The sequence below is a fragment of the Cetorhinus maximus genome, chromosome 9 (assembly GCF_964194155.1).
Source record: "Cetorhinus maximus chromosome 9, sCetMax3.hap1.1, whole genome shotgun sequence".
Classification (NCBI taxonomy): Eukaryota; Metazoa; Chordata; class Chondrichthyes; order Lamniformes; family Cetorhinidae; genus Cetorhinus; species Cetorhinus maximus.
The window spans coordinates 79,821,246-79,840,191 of record NC_135887.1 but is presented as its reverse complement, the minus strand read 5'-3'; the positions used below and the strand labels follow the sequence as shown (position 1 = coordinate 79,840,191).

General features: G+C 41.9%; 1 protein-coding gene across 1 annotated transcript in view; it reads left to right on the top strand.

The window, feature by feature from the left end:
• The window catches only part of ighmbp2 (immunoglobulin mu DNA binding protein 2), an 80,260-nt gene that overhangs the window by 53,876 nt on the left and 7,438 nt on the right, over nt 1-18,946 (top strand). Inside the window, exons 11-13 of the mRNA XM_078548928.1 lie at nt 1,561-1,679; nt 5,907-6,001; nt 7,673-7,796. Of these exons, the coding sequence (XP_078405054.1) occupies nt 1,561-1,679; nt 5,907-6,001; nt 7,673-7,796 (338 nt within the window). The remainder of the gene's footprint in view (nt 1-1,560; nt 1,680-5,906; nt 6,002-7,672; nt 7,797-18,946) is intronic.

Sequence of the window (18,946 nt, the reverse complement as noted above, 5' to 3'; positions counted from 1 at the left end):
GATTGCCTTCCTAAATCTCTCCGCCTCTCCAGTTTCTCTCCTTTTCTAAAACCCATCTCAAAGGCCATCCCTTTGACCAGCTTTCAGTCACTCAACCTAATCACTAACTTCCTGGTTTGTTGTCTGTATCCCCTTAGTTTATCTGCACATTGGGATTTTTTTTCCCTATGTTAAAAGGCACTATCTAAATACATATTGTTGGCTGGTGCATTCCATAAGGCTGATGGAATGTTGACCTTTATCTCAAGGTGGTTGGAATTAATAAGTGAGAACGTGATGCCCCAGTTGAACAGAGCCTTAGACAAGCTCTATCTGAAGCACTGCATTTAGTTTTGAGCACTGCACCTCAGGAAAATTAGATTGGCAGGGGAAGGTGTAGCTCATAGATTCGCCAGAATGATACCAGGGTTAAATTGTGAAGACACATTGCATAAACTTGACTTGTATTCCCTTGAGTTTAGCGATTGATGGGTGATATGATCACGGCATTTAGAACAATAGAAGGATTGATTGGGTAGGTGTAGAGAAACTGTTTCCTCCCGTAGCAGAATACAGAACAGCATAATCTTAAAATTAGAACGAGGCAATTTTGGAGTGAAATAAGGAAGCACTTTTCCATGCCAAGTGTAATGAACACCTAGAACCTTCTCCCCTAAAGGGTTGTGCATGTTGGTTTAATTGCAATTTTCTAGATTGTGATCAATAGATTTTTTGTATGTTAAAGCAATATGAATCAAAGATAGGGAAATGGGGTTGAGGTGCAGATCAACCATGAATTAACTGAAGATGGAACAGGCTTAAGGGGCTGTATGGCATATTCTTGTTCCTGTATTCATATTTCAGTTGTTTTTAAATTATTAACAAGCGAAACTTGGTTCAGCAGTTTATCAGAGCTAATTTAGTTTAAAAGCTTACCTTTATTTGTGGGCTTTACACCAGTTATTTCCTAAATACAACCAATGCTCACCCTTCCTGTTGTGACTTTACCTCCTCCAGCTTTGCACATGATGGCGCAGCCTGCCACTTTAAATCATGTTTATTTGTGGTGTAAGGTGACACCTTGGTAATCTGGTTGACTTGTGACAATAAATCAGAATTCCTAATATGAGATCTGAGTAATACTTTTATTGCTATTCAGTAAGTGTTTAACAGACGTATAAGTGAGATGAGAGTGAGCAAGAGTTGTAAAATGTCTTTCTGCTAATGCCAGGCTGTTAAAATATTGAATTCGATTAAAACACCTCTCTGAAAATAGCTCCACCAACTGTGAGGAGGAGGTGGGAGGCGGGATGAAATTATTTTCATTCTTTCTAAGTTTCAAAGGCTAATAAAGACATCAATACTACCCAAAAATTAATTGTGTCCTGGCAGAATATTACTGTAGCAATTTTAGTGAAGCAGACCCCATACACATAGACATGCACTCCAATTAATCTTCTTTATTGACTATGTTGTGTGGGCTGATTTCTCTGTTACTGTAATACAAGCTTTTTGATGGATGACTATTTTTATGCAGCTGTAGTTTTGCTGTGTTATTAACTGTGCTCCCATAATTCTTAGGGATCTGCCTGGGGTTGCTTCCACAGAAGAGACAAAAATTCCACTACTTCTAATAGACACCTCAGGATGTGGTCTGCTTGAACTTGATGAAGAAGATGAACAATCTAAAGGAAATAAAGGTGCCATGTGATTGGTGATAGGTTAGAAGTAATCATACAGATATAGCTTTCTTCTATGTTACTGGGCTATTAAACCAAAGTAGTTTTCCTGAAGCTAAAACTCCTTCACACACCAATTTTTATTATTAAAGCAGCCAAGCCAAATATCTCTATGCACCATTTTGACAGCTTGATTTTGAATCTGTAATTATCCACACACCAAGTGTGAACTGAGCCAATAATTTGGGCCTTTTGGTGGGCATTTAGTTCCTGCGTGAAATCTTGTACTGATTTAAAAGGGAATCATAGAATGATACTGCACAGAAGGAGGCCATTTGGACTTTTGAGTTTGTGCTGGCTCTGTCAAAGAGCAATCCAGTTAGTTCCACTCTTTCCCCATGTCCTTGCATTTTTTCCTCCTTTAACTATTTATCCAATTCCCTTTTGAGGGCTACTGTTGAATTGGTACCCACCACCCTATCAGGCAGTGCACTCCAAATCCCAACCGCTTGTTGCATTAAAATTTTTTCCCTCATGTCGACTCTGATTATTTTTTGCCAATCTCTAAATCTGTGCCTTCTGGTTATCGCCCTTTCAGCCATTAGAAACAATGTATTTTTATCTACTCTATCTAAACCCTTCAAGATTTTGAACACCTCCATCAAATCTCCCCCCAACTTTCTGTTCTAGTGAAAACAGCCCCAGATGCTCCAATAACTCGCATAAATCTGCATTAACTCTAAATCCTCAACCCTGGAGCCATTCTAGTAAATCTCTCCTGTACCCTCTCCAAAACCTTCTCAACTTTCCTAAATAGTGTTGTTCCCAGAATAGGAACCAAGAGGTGTACAGAAGGTTCTGAGGGGAGGTGAAAAAGCATATTGGAGAAGCAAGAGGGATTATGAGAAAAGACTGGCAGCCAACATAAAGGGGAATCGCAAAGCCTTCTATAGGCATATAAATAGTAAAAAGGTGGTAAAAGGAGGAGTAGGGCCGATTAGGGACCTAAAAGGGAATTTACACATGGATGAAAGGGCCATGACTGAGGTATTAAATTTATACTTTGCATCTGTCTTTACCAAGGAGGTAGATGCCACCCAGGCCATGGTGATAGATGAGGAAACTCTGTCACTAGAAGGGCTCAAAATTGATAAAGAGGAGGTGTTGAATAGACTGTCGGTACTTAAAGTTGACAAGGTATCAGGACCAGATGAAATGCATCCAAGGGTATTGAAGAAAGTGAGAGTAGAAATTGCAGGGGCACTGGCCATAATTTTTCAGTCTTCCCTAGACTCAGGAGAGGTGCCAAGGACTGGACAATTGCAAACATTACGCCCTTGTTCAAAAAAGGTTGTAAGGATAAGCCCAGCAATTACATACCAGTTAGTTTGCTTCAGTGGTGGACATAGAATTAGTCGTCACATGGAAAAATATGAGTTGATAAGGAAGAGCCAGCATGGATTTCTAAAGGGGAAATCGCATTTAACTAACTTGCTGGAGTTTTTTGAAGAGGTCACAGAAATGGTCAATGAGGGTAATGCTGTTGATGTGGTGTACATGAACTTTCAAAAGGCATTTGATACAGCACCACATAACAGACTTGTGAGAAAAGTTATTGCTCATGGAATAAAAGGGACAGTAGCAATGTGAATTCAAAATAGGCTGAAAAATAGAAAGCAGAGTGTAATGGTCAATGGATATATTTTGGGCTGGAGGAAGGTTTGTAATGGAGTTTCCCAGGGGTCTGTATTGGAACCCTTGATTTTCCTGATATATTAATGATCTAGATCTTGGTGTGCAGTGGACAATTTCAAAGTTTGCAGATGATGCAAAGCTTGGGAGTGTTGTAAATTGCGAGGACGACAGTGTAGAACTTCAAAAGGACATAGACAAGTTGGTGGAGTGGACGGGTAGGTGGCAGATGAAGTTCAATGTGGAGAAGTGTGAGGTGATGCATTTTGGTAGGAAGAACATGGACAAACAATATAAAATAAGAGGTGAAATTTTGAAGGGGGTACAGGAGCAGAAAGACCTGGGTGTATATGTGCATAGATCATTGAAGGTGGCAGGACAGGTGGAGAGAGCAGTTAATAAAGCATTTAGTATCCTGGGCTTTATTAATAGGCAGAGAGTACAAGAGCAAGGAGGTTATGCTGAATTTATATAAGACACTACTTAGACCTCAGCTGGCATATTGTGTACAGTTCTGGGTGCCACGTTATAGGAAGGATGTGAACACACTGGAGAGAGTGCGGAAGAGGTTTACAAGAATGGTTCCAGGGATGAGAAACTTCAGTTTCAAAGACAGTTTGGAGAGGTTGGGACTGTTCTCCTTGGAGAGAAGGCTAAGAGGAGATTTGATGAGGATGTTCAGAATCATGAAGGGGCTGGACAGAGTAGATAGGGGGAAGCTGTTTCCACTCATAAAAGAATCAAGAACGAGAGGGCACAGATTTAAAGTGATTTGCATAAGAAGCAAATGTGATGTGAGAAAAAACTTTTTCACACAATGAGTGGTTCGGGCCTGGAATGCACTGCCTGGAAGTGTGGTGGAGGCAGGCTCAACTGAGGCACCTGAGGGCATTAGATGATTATTTGAATAGAAACAATGTGCAGGGGTACAGGGAAAAGTCAGGGCAATGGCACTAAGTCATAATGCTCATTTGGAGAGTCGTGCAGACCTGATGGGCCGAATGGCCTCCTGTGCCGTTAAAATTCTGTGATTCTGTAATACTCAGCTGGGGCAGAACTTGTGTTTTATATAGGTTAGCATTATTTCTTGACATTTGTACTCTCTTTTTATAAAGCCCATATGTTTTATTAACTGCTTTATTAACCTGTCCTGCCACCTTCAAAGATGTGTGCACAAACGCTCCCAGGTTCTATGGACTGTGCCTCTATGTGAGGCTTTAACCATCTTAATTGGCTGCCCGCCTCCTGGCTAAGTTCTCAGTAATGCGTTGGGGAGCTGTCCTGGTGCAGCACCCTCATGTTTACCTGCACATCCACAACTCCTAGCCCCAACTTCAATCCTGTAACCCCCCCATCTCCATGGGACTGGGAAAATCCAGCCCAAGGTTTCAAAAACTAGGAGGTTAAAATGTTAGTAGACTAAGATTTAATGCTGCTGTCTCTAAGACTGTAAACTTGAACATCTCATCTGCTAGATTGAGAGACCCTCATCCCAATTCATTGGCAGGCGCTCTATCAATCACTTCTCTTAGTCTGTGGTCATGAGGAAATAAAACTACTGTGACATGGTCAATAAGGTATTTAAACAGCTGCAATGGCAACTTATTGCCAGACACACATACAGGAGTGTAGTTATTCAATTTAAGACAAACCTGACAACCCACCATTATAAGGAAGCAGAACCTGTTTGTTATTTTGTTTTACTACATAAACACAAGTTGTCCTGATTGAATTAAATAACTGTTGCCCTGTATGCTTACTGGGCATGAAGTAAAACAGCTCAAGTTCTTAAATCTGCCCAAATCTTGCCAGATGTTTTCTCAATCCACCTTTTGAAAAGATTGGAGAGACACAAGTATTCAGTTCTGATTGCATGAGTGCTATTGTTATGTCATTGGGTTACACTACCATATTGATAGATATTGAACAGCAAGAGCCAACTTCAGCATGGGGCTTGGGATTTTTTTTTTGTTATTCATTCACGGGATGTGGGCTTTGCTGGCTGGGTGAACATTTATTGCCCATCCCTAGTTGCCCTTTAGAAGGTCCTGGTGAGCTGCCTTCTTGAGCTGCTGCAGTCCATGTTGTGTAGGTACACCCTCAGTGCTGTTAGGAAGGGAGTTCTAGGACTTTGACCCAGTGACAGTGAAGGAATGCCGATATATTTCCAAGTCAGGGTGTTGAGTGACTTGGAGGGGAACTTCAGGTGGTGGTGTTCCCATCCATCTGCTGCCCTTGTCCTTCTAGATGGTAGTGGTCGTGGGTTTGGTAGGTACTGTCTAAGGAGCCATGGTGAATTCTTGCAGTGCATCTTGTAGATGGTACACACTGCTGCTACTGTGCATCGGTGGTGGAGGGAGTGAATGTTTGTGGATGTGGTGACAATCAAGCGGGCTGCTTTGTCCTGTCCGGTGTCAAAATTCTTGAGTGTTGTGGGAGCTGCACTCATCCAGGCAAGTGGGGAGTATTCCCCACTTGCCAAAAGCAATTAATGCCAATGAAAAGATATGTATGATAGACCCGAGTCTGTCATAACTCATACTGCTTTTATTCCAGGTGAAGTTCAAATTGTGACAATGCACATTCAAGCCCTGACTGAGGCTGGTGTCCACCCTAAGGATGTTGCTGTGATAGCGCCTTACAATTTGCAGGTATGTGTCCTGATCATTTGCCAATATTTCTATACAGGCAAAGTAGGCATTTGGTTTTTGATTTCTGATATTGAAACATTCAAATTTTAGAAGTTATATCTTAATTTATAAATAATTAAAAACAGAATGTGAGTATGTGAGTTTCTCATACAATCCCTAAGTTTTCTGGTTATGGTGCAGTTTGTATCATAATGGCTTGAAAGGGGTAGTTCACTGACCCAAAAAGTAGTGTACTGTTTGCATCCAATTTTCAGTACTTGGTTGACTATCATTGCCAAGGTTCAGATTTAGGCATACAAAGCAAACACGCTACTAGTGTACAGAAAGTGAACGATAAGATATGTGTCTGCAGGCAAATAATGTTCTGTTTAACAGCTGCTGAAATGGAAAAGGTGACATATGAGAAGGTTGTGAGAAGATGGGTTTTCTAACCACTGCATTACACCATTCCCACAGCTCAGCATGTTGGAGGCAGTTTTGAGGCTACAGCACAATATTAACCATGGATATACCATCCTGTGCTGCAGGTGCACATGCAGCAGATAGCAGCACATCTCTGCATCTGGCTCTTTGATGATCTGGACTCCGAACACAGTAGCCTACAATTCTTCCTAAGTTGATATGCCAGGGCCTAAAGGCAACCTGGCAATCTGTCTGTTTTCTCACTCTTTTGGAGTTCCACTTGGAGTGCTTCTAAGGAGTTATCCAACGTTTTTCACACATTTGCAGATCTCAATGGTGCCACTGAGACTGCTCTACCTGTTTTCATTTGGGATAGAAGCCTTTATGCATGCTAAGTTTACATAGCTGTAAAGTGAATAGACCCAGCTTTTTAAGCCTATGGGAGCGAATAAGGTAATTTAAGCCATCATTCTTGTGACCCTCCATATTATTGAACCAAAACTGGAATTCTAATTGCTCTCTCACCAAGGTCAATTTTGAGGAAAAAATTATGTTTTTTTTACGTTAATACAACTTAATACCTTATTTTCAATGACTTTTCAGTATTGGTGCTAAGCCCTTATAGAGTTTTGAGCTATAACATCAAGGTATAATGAAAGATTGCAATAGGCCTATGCCTGCCTTTTGATCATCCTCACATAGTGTGTGCTTGCCATTTGGTGCACCTGGTTCTACTCTCCCCTGACAGCCACAAGCCTATTTCATCTCAGCTGCTGCTGTAGCTGAGTTCAACTAACTCCACACATACTGGGTGATGAATCTGCAACCTTCCTGGTTAGTAGAACTTGGTAATACACCATGCACTAAGCCAGCCTTTGCAAGGGCTGGCATATTTGACCCCTAATACAGTTCTGAAGACAGGACAGCAGGAAGCTAACACATCTGTTTGCCTAGTAGAGTTTTAAGGCATGGCTTCATGACCAAAATCCTTCATGAAGTTGGTCCCCAATCTTGCCAATCATAGGTGAGAGGCACTACATAGGTTAGACACTTCTCTGTTAAAAACAAAGGGACCATGGTCCCTCTAGGCTGTTCTTATGTTTCTCCAGGTAGTCAGTTGAAGAATGGTTTAGCAGAGATAGAAACAGGTTGGCTTTTTCGTTTGGGGAATGATTAGAAGAATTTAGAAATGAGATGAACCAAATTGTGATGGGTGTGTGGGGAATGCAGAAACTGTAGCTGAACTTTATTTTTGACAATGGTTAACAGGTACAACTCCTAAGAAAGGAGTTGTTCAGCAAGTATCCGGAGCTGGAAATCAAGTCTGTCGATGGTTTCCAAGGAAGAGAAAAAGAGGCCGTTGTTTTATCACTTGTGAGGTCCAACAGGACAGGTATGTGCTAATGGTCTTTCATGTAGTATAATGCTGTGTCTCTTATATAATAGGTGAGACAAATAATTTTTTAGGAATCTGCAATTTTAGAACATATATAATGCTGAGTTTGGATTAGTTTATTGATGTTGGAGTTGCTTTGTATATAGTTACTTGGGTGTTATGCATATTCCTGTGCAAGAAATAAAAGACTTGCATTTATATAATACCTTTCTCAACCTCACGATGCCTCAAATCACTTTACAGCAAATTTAATATTTTTGAAGTGCAGTCATTGTCCAACAGTATACACATTGATCAATGTTGTCATAGCGTGTGAGCTGGAGAGTTAAGTGGAAAGAGGGAAGAAATGGAAAATGCCCAAACATGACTGCCACCCAGGCCTCCAGCCTCACTATCTCCAATGCTGCATGTCCCTCCTTTACTTGTGATGTTGATCATCACACCCTCATTTTGCAGGCTCTCCTCTTGTTCTTCAGGACTGCTTCCAATTGTGTGTCAGCTTCTGCAAGAAGACTGGTTAGCATTTTTCATGTTGAAGGATTGTGCAGACGTGTGAGGCATCTGAGAAAAATGTAAATGCTAAGTTAAAAGCAGCAAGGTGGGAAATAGGGGGGAAGTGGTGTTGGGTATAAACGGAAGGAAGCATTCCATAAGTGTACTTTTGTAAAGTGGTAAGGGGGAGGATGGCCCATTACTTGGACTAACATCTGATGCTGCAAGGTTGTAACAATCGAAAGAGATGTGGAGAGGCAACTCAACTTGGCAATCTTTGGTAAGGTTATTCAATCTCAGGGAACTGTTCTGCTTGCTATGAATGTCCAGCTGCCATTCCCTATTTCTGCTGGCTAATTTGCTGAATAACTCTTCGCCCATTTAAGAAGCAGCAGTCCTGTCAGATTTCCCACCATCAAACAGTCAGCTGACTATAAGCAACACAATTAGCACTGGTTGCTTGCTGCTTGTATTAGAATGAGACCCCATCATGGAAATTGGGTGTCCTCCTGACGACATTGGCTGTTTATTGCCTGCCCAATTTAACCACAAACAAAAATCGACCCCATTATGTCTTTTGATGCTGTATTATATCTCTGGAGCTAATGTGATGCTCCTAGATGCCAGTGTAGATAATTTATTTAGAGACTCTTGAATGTTGTCTTCATTCAGACTTTAGCATCAAATTTTGTGCTGTGCCATTGTGATTGGCACAACACTTCTACAAAAATTATGTAAAAATCAAAATGTTGGTCATTGGATATCTCAAAAAGTAGGGAAAGTGAAAAAAAGATGGCATTAAAATCTCTACCTGAAAGCATGCAGTATTTGTAACAAGATGGATAAATTGATAGCACAAATAGAAGCAAATGAGTATAACATAATAGCCTTTACAGAGACATGGTTGCAAAGTGATCAAGGTTGGGACTGAATATTCAAGGGTATTTGACATTTTGCAAGGACAGGAAGAAAGGAAAAGGAGTTTGGGTTGCTCTGTGGCAGCCTTCCATCTCATATGACAGTTTACACTGTGATAGTCAACTCTGTGTTATGCATTGCCTGATACGGCTCAGGAGCCCCACTCTGGCATGGCAGTCTCTGCTGCGTTTGGTACAGAAGAAGACAATGGGCTGAGAAGGTGCACAAATTGCTGGCCTCTGTTTTCTTTGGACTTTCTTGTCGGCTACCTGAGCTCTCCATTTCTGCTCGCCTCTTCCAAAGTCCTTCCAGACAGTCAGCTCCAGAGGACACGGCCGTCAATGTCTGTCTCCCAGTTGTTAGTGTCAATACCCGCCATCTTCATATCTCGCTTTCAGATGTCCTTCCAGCGGAGGTACGGATGCCTACGAGGATGTGACCCAGTGGCCAATTCACCATGAAAGAAGGTCTTTGGGTATACGGCTGTAAACGTATATGAACATGGCCGAGCCAGTGCAGACGTCATTGGTTTAACAATGAGTATATACTGATGGAATTAGAATGCTTCGGGACTCTGAGTTGGTGATCTTGTCCTGTCAAGAGATGCTGAGGATATGTTTGTTACAGCAAAGGTAGAAACTGTTCAACCTTTTTTCCTGCCAAGCAGATGTCCAGGTCTCACCATTGTAGAGGAGTGCAGGCTTGGTGGACTTGCAGTTCAGTGTTCTCAATTAGGTTGCTGTTGTTCTACACTCTCTTACTCAGCTTGGACATAACAGCTGTAGCTTTTGTGATGGTTGTGTTGATTTCAGCATCAAGTGACAGATTGCTGGTGACTGTGGAATCTAGATATGTGAAGCTATCATCAACCTCCAGCGTCACTTTGTCAACGCTGATAAATGTTGGTATGGCAACATCCTGGATTATGACATTAGCTTTCCTGATACTGATGGTCAAATCAAACTCATTACAGGCATGAAAGAGTCTGTCCATTTACGGCTGCAGGTGTTCCTCAGTATGGAATGTTGGTGCGACATCATCAGCATGGAGCAACTCTCTGATAAAGACTTGATGCACCTTTGTCTTGGATCTCAGGGGAGTAGGGCTGAACAGCTTTCCGTCAGTTCTGGAATGTAAGTAGACACCCTCTGTAGGTGACTTGAAGGCAAATGACAGCAGCAAAGAGAAGACTTTGCCAAGAGGTGTCGGTGGCAGACACTGTTTAACCCCACTGCGGATCTCAAGGGGTTCTGGTGTTTCCCTGTCATAGCTGACCTTACCCATCATGTTGTTTTGGAAAGAGGAGAGGAATTTTGCAGGCAGCCAATCTTCTCCAGCAGCTGAAAGAGTCTGCCTCTGCTCATATGATCAAATGCCTTGGTGAGATCGACGAAGGCAATACATAGTGGTCTCCTTTGTTCATAGCATTTCTCTTGTAGCTGCTGGACTGAGAAGACCGTGTCAATTGTGGATCTTCCAGTTCTGCAACCACACTGGGATTTGGGATAGATGTGCTCAGCTGGGATCTGCAATCTGACAAGAGTAACATGGGCAAATACTTTTCCTATGATGCTCAGCAGGGAGGTGCCTCCATGGTTCTTGCAATCACTGCTGTCACCCTTGTTCTTGTATGGGGTCACAATCTTTGTATCACATATATCCTGGGGCACTGCCCCCTCCCTCTAGCAGAGACAGATAAATCTTTTCAGATGCTGGTTCCCGTGCTTGATGAGTTCAAACAGTATAGCATCAGCACTTGGAGTTTTGCCCGTGGAACCTAGAGAGGTTACAGCACGTGTCTGCGCCGGCTGAAAAAGAAAAAATAAAAAACTCGCCGCCATTCTAACCCCATCTTCCAGTACCTAGCATTACAGAACTTCAGGTGCAGACCCAGGTACCTTTTAAATGAGTTGAGGGTATCTGCCTCCACCACGAAACAGGCCATGAATTCCAGATACCCACCACCCTCTGGGTGAAGAAGTTTCTCCTTGTGTCCCCTCTAATCCTTCTACCAATCACCTTAAACCTGTGCGCCCTGGTATTTGACCCCTCTGCAAGAGGAAACAGGTCTTCCCTGTCTACTCTATCTCTCTAGGCCCCTCATAATCTTGTATACCTCAATTAAGTAACCCCTCACCTCCGCTGTTCTAAGGGAAACAACCCTAGCCTATCCAATCTTTCCTCATAGCTGCAATTTTTCAAGCCCTGACAACATTCTTGTAAATCCCCTCTGCACTCTCTCCAGAGCAATTATGTCCTCCCTTAATGTGGCGACCAGAACTGTACACAGAATTCCAGCTGTGGCCTAACTAGCATTTTATATAGTTCCAGCATTACATCCCTACTTTAATATTCTATACCTCATCCAATCAAGGAAAGCATTCCATATGCTTTCTTTACCACCTTATCTACCTATCCTGCCACCTTCAGGGACCTGTGGACATGCATCCAAGTTCTCTCACTTCCTCAACCATCTCAATACCCTCCTATTTATTGTGTTTTCCCTACCTTTGTTTTCCCTCCCCAAATGCATTACCTCGTATTTCTCTGGATTGAATTCCGTTTGCCACTTTTCCGTCCACTACACCAAATCATTGATATAATTCTGGAGTCGACAGCTATCCTCTTCACAGTCAATTACACAGCCAATTTTTGTGTCATCTGCAAATTTCCCAATCATGCCACCCACATTTAAACCCAAATCATTAATATATACAACAAACAGCAAGGGACCCAACACTGAGCCCTGTGGAATGCCACTGGAAACCGCTTTCCATTCACATTACCTGGTGTTTCTTGTCGCTGAGCCGATTTTGGATCCAACTCGCCACATTCCCCTGTATCCCATGGGCTTTTACTTTCCTGGCTAGTCTGCCATGTCAAATGCCTTATTAAAATCCATGTGAACAACATCTTCTGCATTACCCTCATCAATCCTCCTTGCTACTTCCTCAAAAATTTGATTAACTTAGTAAGACATGACCTTCCCATAACAAAACCGTGCTGACCATCCCTGATTAATCCGTTCCTTTCTAAGTGATAGTTCATCCTGTGTCTCAGAATTGATTCTAATAATTTGCCCACCACCGAAGTCAGACTGACTGGCCTATAATTATTTGGCCTATCCCTCTCACCCTTCATAAACCATGGTATAACTTTCTCAGACCACCAATCATCTGGTGCCTCGCCTGTATCTAGTGAAGATTGGAAAATGATCCTCAGATCATCAGCTATTTCCTCCCTGGCTTCCTTTAACAGCCTGGGTACAATCCATCTGGCCCTGGTGATTTATCCACCTTCAAGGATGACAGTCCTTCCAGTACTTCCTCTCTCATTATGTTTATTGTATCTAATATTTCAGACTCCTCCTCTTTAACTATAATGTCTGCATCAGCCCTCTCCTTTGTGAAGGCAGAGACAAAGTACTCATTGAAAACCCTCGCCACATCTTCTGCATCCATGCATAAGTAACTTTGTACACCTCTGGCCCTACCCTTTCCTTAGTTATTCTTTTGCTCTTAATGTGCTGATAAAACATCTTTGGGTTTTCTTTGATTGTATCTGCCAATATTTTTTCATATCCTCTCTTTGCTTTCCTAATTATCTTTTTTACTTCACCCCTGTACTTTCTATACTCCTAGGCTTTCTACAGCATTAGTTTTTTGTGATTGTCATAAGCTTTCTTTATCTTACCCTTCATGCTTCTGGGTAACCAGGGGTCCCTAGATTTGGCAGTATCATCTTTTATCTTTGTGGGGTCATGTCTACACTGTGTCTGTAGAATCTCGCTTTTGAATGCCTCCCACTTGTCACTGATTTTGCTTCAAGTAGCTTTATCCAGTCCACTTTCACCATATCATCTCTCAGCTTCGTAAAATTTGTCTTCCCCCAATTTAGAACATTTACTCCTGTTCTATCTTTGTCCTTTTTCATAATGATAAAAAATCTAACTAAATCTAACTTGCCCATGGCAGCCAGTCAATAGCTTTGCTTCATTCCTCCAGAGTGGGTTCAATATCCAGCTCTGCCATGACAGAGCTTCCTCGATGACAGTGTTCATCCCTAGAATACAACTCAAGGTAGTGTTTCACCCATCTCTCCAACTGTTTATTAAGTTGATGATGACTTCCCCTCCCTTTGTTTTCAGTGGAGCTGTTTTCTTTGATGATGGACCTGTTGCCTTTGTGATCCCTCCATACATGGCCCTGACATTACCTATGTCGAAGTACATCTGGATATTCTGACTGGTTTTAACCAGAAGTCATTGGCGCACCACCCACCAGCCTGTTGGACTTCACTTCCAGTGGCTCTTAGTGCATTCCGAGTTTTCTCACTCAGATCTATCTTGCAGTTAATGAGAGCTGACTGTTTGGCTTCAATGGCAGACTTCATCACAGTGATTTTAGCCTCGAACCAGTAACTATTTGTCCGCTTTTGCTTCCCATATGTTGAGAGTGCAGTATTGTAGACAGTGTCTCGAAGTATTTTCCATTTCACTTCTGAAATCTGTGTGGGAATTCCAAAGTGCACCTGTTCAATCGAGTCATGGAACTGTTGGTTTTTATCTGGGTAGGCAGTATGGCTGACATTGATACAAAGATGGCATTTCTGCTTTGAATGAAAAAACCTCAAGGGCTGCATCCTCACCAGGGAATGATCTATATCACAGTCAACAGAATGCTGTTCAGGGAGGCACACCTGATGATGATCGGATCCAGGTGATGTAGATGCCCTGATCTTGGATGTTTCCAGGACACCTTGTGGCATGCTTTGTTCTGAAAAAAGCTGATAGTTACCAAAGCTCATGGTAGCAGCAAAGCTCAAGTAGTCTCTGTCCATTCTCATTTATCTTTGCCAGGCCATGATGCCCAAGGCAGGAGGGCTGTGCGTCATAATCATAGCCCACTCTTGTGTTGAAATCCCCCAGCAGGTAAAGATGTTCTAACTTAAAGGTTCTGCTGATAGCAGTGTCAAGCTCCTCATCGAACTGATCTTTTGCCTCTGTAGTGGAGCTTAGCATTGGAGCGCAGATACTCATGAGGATAAGTTAACTGGCCCTGTTTGAGTTGAAAGACAGAAGGAGAGTAAACGCTCTGAATCATTTGTGCTGGGGGCTTCTATCATCAAGAGTAGCAAGTTCCTTACGGTGAAGCCTGCACTTTGCTCACATGTTTTCTCTGAACTCTTGCCCTGCCAGATGAGCATGTGATATTTTCCTTTCAATGACCCGCTATCGGTGAGCCTGGTCTCTTGTAGGGAAGCTATATTGGTGTTCAGCCTATCAAATTCCATGTTGATCACAGTTGCAAGTCACCTGTTAATCCCATGCAAATGGCCCTGACATTTGAGCTTACCAGTCGAAGAGTTAGCATCTTCTTTCTTTCTTGTTTGTTTTGTTTGTTATCCTGGTGTAATGGGTTCTGCCGTTTGTTGAGCAGAGACTCTAAGCTCCAAGCATCCATTGAAGCAGATGGGCCATGACAGGTCAGCTCCTTACTAGTCGGTGGGCATGAGGTAGGTAGTGACTGACCAATGGGATACAATGGTCCCTTCCACTATTGGAGACAGCCCACAGCACCCATTCTCTATGCCAATTGAGTTGGGCTTATCACTTGTAACTGCTGTCTCCCATATTGTATTAATGCTCTGCAACGAAATTGCAGTGTCCTTTCTAGGTTGCAAGCGTAGGCAAAATTTAATTTAGACCCTGGACTGCTCAGACATCAGGGTCTCCTATTTGACCTCTCCAGTTGAATCCAAAGGAATACAAAGCACTACACTTTGCACCAGTTTGGTTGCAGGAGTTGCCAGAAAGATGACCTGTTTAAACATTTGTTTGCCTTTGGGCTCCACTCCAGATTTTTTGTCACGTTTTCTCCCTTAGTCTTCAATTCTCCCGAAGTATCCTAAAGACAGTGGAGCTATTCGCCCATAGCTAGGAGTTTAGCTCATGAGTGTCAGGGTCTGCCCATATGCCAGTGGGCCTGCACACTGCATGTCTGGGGATCAAATTTCCTCCTGGTTCCTCTGAAGTTTTAGCCTGGAGCCACAAGGGACCCAGTTTCCGTGTGTCGCCATGAGGAGGCACAGCTGAGGATTTGCTGATGGAGAAGCTGTGTAGTAACAGGAAAAGACGAACAAATTTGGCACTTTTTTGCATTGCAATTAGCCAGCGGTGTCGGATGAAAATAAAAAGCAAATTAGCACTACCTGTTGGGGCACACAAAGGATGAGATAAAGGATAAAATCTGTACAATAGTGAGAAATGATCTTGGCTGAGAAGTTCAAGATGTAGACTCAATTTGGGTGGAGGTAAGAAACAGCAAGGGAAAGAAGTCACTGGTGGGAGTAGTTTATGGGCCCCTAACAACAGCTACACTGTAGGACAGAGTATAAATCGAGAAATAATGGGGACTTGTAAGAAAGGTACTGCAATAATCATGGGTGATTTTAACCTTCATATAGATTGGACAAATCATATTGGCAGAGGCAGCCTTGAGGATGAATTCGTAGAATGTATTCGGGACAGTTTCTTATAACAATTATTTCTGGAACCAACCAGGGACAGGCTATTTTTGACCTGGTAATGTATCATGAAACAGGATTCATTAGTGACCTCATAGTAAAGGATCCTCCAGGCAAGAGTGATTATCGCATGCTGGGATTTCACATTCCGTTTGAGACTGAGAAATTTGGATCTGAAACTAGTGTTTTAAACTTAAAGAAAGGCAATTACAAAGGTATGAAGACAGAATTGGCTACAGTGGACTTGGGAAAATAGGTTAAAAGGTAAGATGATAGGTGCGCAGTGATAGACATTTAAGGAGATATTTCATAACTCTCAACAAAGGTACATTCCAATAGGGGAAAAAAAGACTCTACAAGAAGGTGCACCATCTGTGGCTAACTAAGAAAATTAAGGATAGTACCAAATTGAAATAAAAGGCATACAATGTCACAAAGGTTAGTGGTAGGCTAGATGGTTGGGAAAATATTAGAAACCAGCAAAGGATGATTTTTAAAAATCACAATGAGGGAGAAATTATAAAAGAGTAAACTAGCAAGAAAGATAAAAACAGATAGAACAAGCTTCTACAAGTATACAAAAAGGAAGAGAGTAGCTAATGTAAATGTTGGTCTCTTAGAGGATAAAACTGGGGAATTAATAATGAGAAACAAGGAAATTGCGCAGACTTTGAGCAACTTATTTGAATCCATCTTCTCTGTAGAAGACACAAAAAGCATCCCAAAAATAGTAGAAAATCAAGGGACAAAAGGGAGGGGAGGAACTTAAGACTATCACTAGAGAAAAAGTAATGAAAATATTAATGGGACTAAGGATCACAAGTCCCCTGGTCCTGATGACCTTTATCCTAGAGTATTAAAGAAATGGCTGCAGAGATAGTGGGCGCATTGGTTGTAATCTTCCAAAATTCCCTAGATTCTGGACAGTTGGCTGGAAGACCGCAAATGAAACATCTCTATTCAAGAAAGGAGGAAGACAAAGAGCAGGAAATTATAAACCAGTTAGCCTAATGTTTGTCATTGGGAAAATCCTGGAATCCATTATTAAGGCAGGAGATTTAGAAAATCAGAATACAATCAAGCAGAGTCAACATAGATTAAGGAAAATTGTGTTTGACAAATTTATTAGACATCTTTAAAGATATAACAAGCAAGGTGGATAAAGGGGAACTGGTAGCTGTAATGTATTTGGATTTCCAAAAGGCATTCGATAAGGCACCACATAAAAGGTCACTACTACTCAAGGTAAGAGCTCAAGGTGTTTTGGGTAATATATTAGCATGGATAGAGGATTGGCTAACTAACAGGAAACAGAGAGTCAGAATAAATGGATCATTTTCAGGTTGGCAAACTGTAACTAGTGGAGTGCCACAGGGATCAGTCCTGGGGCTTTAACTATTTACAATCTGTATTAATGACTTGGATGAAGGGACTGAGTGTACTGTAGCCAAATCTGCTGACGATACGAAGATGGAAAGGAAAGCAAGTTGTGAGGAGGGCACAAAGAGTCTGCAAAGGGATATAGATGGGTTAAGTGAGCAGACAAATATTTGGCAGTTGGAGTATAATGTGGGAAAATGTTAGATTGTCCACTTTGGGAAGAATTGAAAAGCAAAATATTTAAATGAAGAGAGACTGCAAAATGCTGTGGTACAGAGAGATCTGTGTATCTTCGTACGAGTCATAAAATGTTAGTATGCAGATAGCAAGTAATTAGGAAGGCAAATAGAATGTTGGCTTTTATTGCAGGGGGATGGAGTGTAAAAGTAGAGAAGTCTTACTACAACTGTACAGGGCATTGATGAGACCATACCTAGAATACTACACTTTTGGTCTCCTTATTTATGGAGGAATGTACTTGCATTGGCCACGGTTCAGAGAAGGTTCACTTAGTTGATTCCTGGGATGAAGGGGATTGTCTCATGAGGAAAGATTGAGCAGGTTGGACCTATACATATTGGAGTTTATTGAAATATAAAAGATTCTGAGGCATCTCTACAGGGCAGATGCTGAGAGGATATTTTGTCTCGTGGGAGAATACAGAACTCAGTTTCAAAATAAGGGTCTCCATTTAAGATGGAGGTGAGGACAGATGTCTTCCCTCAGATGGTCATTGATCTTATTAAATGATCAAGCAGGTCTGAGGGGCCCATCAGCCTTCTCCTTTCTTATAAACCACATTGAAGAGTTGAGGTATGCAATACTACAGAACACCTCAAAGATATAATCCATGATCTTGGCACACCTTATTACATATAATTGTCTGGAGAAATCTTCTACTGGTAATGTGATTTGAAGGTGTGAAATTGATTCTGCTTCTCTTCAGAATAATAGTGAAAGCCCAAGTACTATGACCCAATTGTGCAAGCAATTGAGTTCTCTGCTCTGTCCTGGTTGCTGTCATTATTATTGATGCTTTTGGATGAATAAAAAACACATATGGTTGCGGCTGAGGTTGTAGCTCCCATCCGCAAATGAAGAATTGGATTGAACTAGGCTGTAATGCTCCCTACAGTTGAATAGCTTGCTGATTCTTATTGTCAAAGTTCATACGACAGACACAGGTGCCTGTCAAAGCTGTCCCTCCACAAGGAGTCACTGCCTTCAAGAGTTAAAGAAAATTGCGAACAGTTACAAACAGGAAAAGACCCTCTGGTTCATCCAGCTCATGGTACATATATGTGATGCTTTCTGCATCACAATACCTGTATATGCACTCCACAGCCCACCCGAAGAACAAAATAATCTCCTGGGAAATGCAAGAAAACAGATTAACGCGCAGGCCCATTAGGAAGAAAAGATCTCAAACATTCCTCTCCAACCTTCTTAGGCAATTGAAACTAGTCGAGGAGCTCATGCTGGTCCCATGGTGAACTCTGCCTTTGCCAGAAATTGGTTGAAAAAGGAGAGATGGGGAAAGCATGCGCTATGCGTATACACCAAGAAACATTGGGACATGAAAATCAATACCCCTATGTTAGGAGTAGTGTAGCCTGTTTTGCATGCTGCACTACTTCCATGTAATGTTTTACACATTGGGCCAAATCTTCCGAGGCTTGGCAATCACTGTTGGATTGTGACTCTGCTCCCATTTTTTACACAACACTGGAGCTCAGTATTTCTGGCCCAGACTTCCAAACAGGGTCTCTTCACAAATGCGAAGCATACCTGTTCTGGAAATCCTTCCTTGTAGTGCAGGATCATCAGGGAAA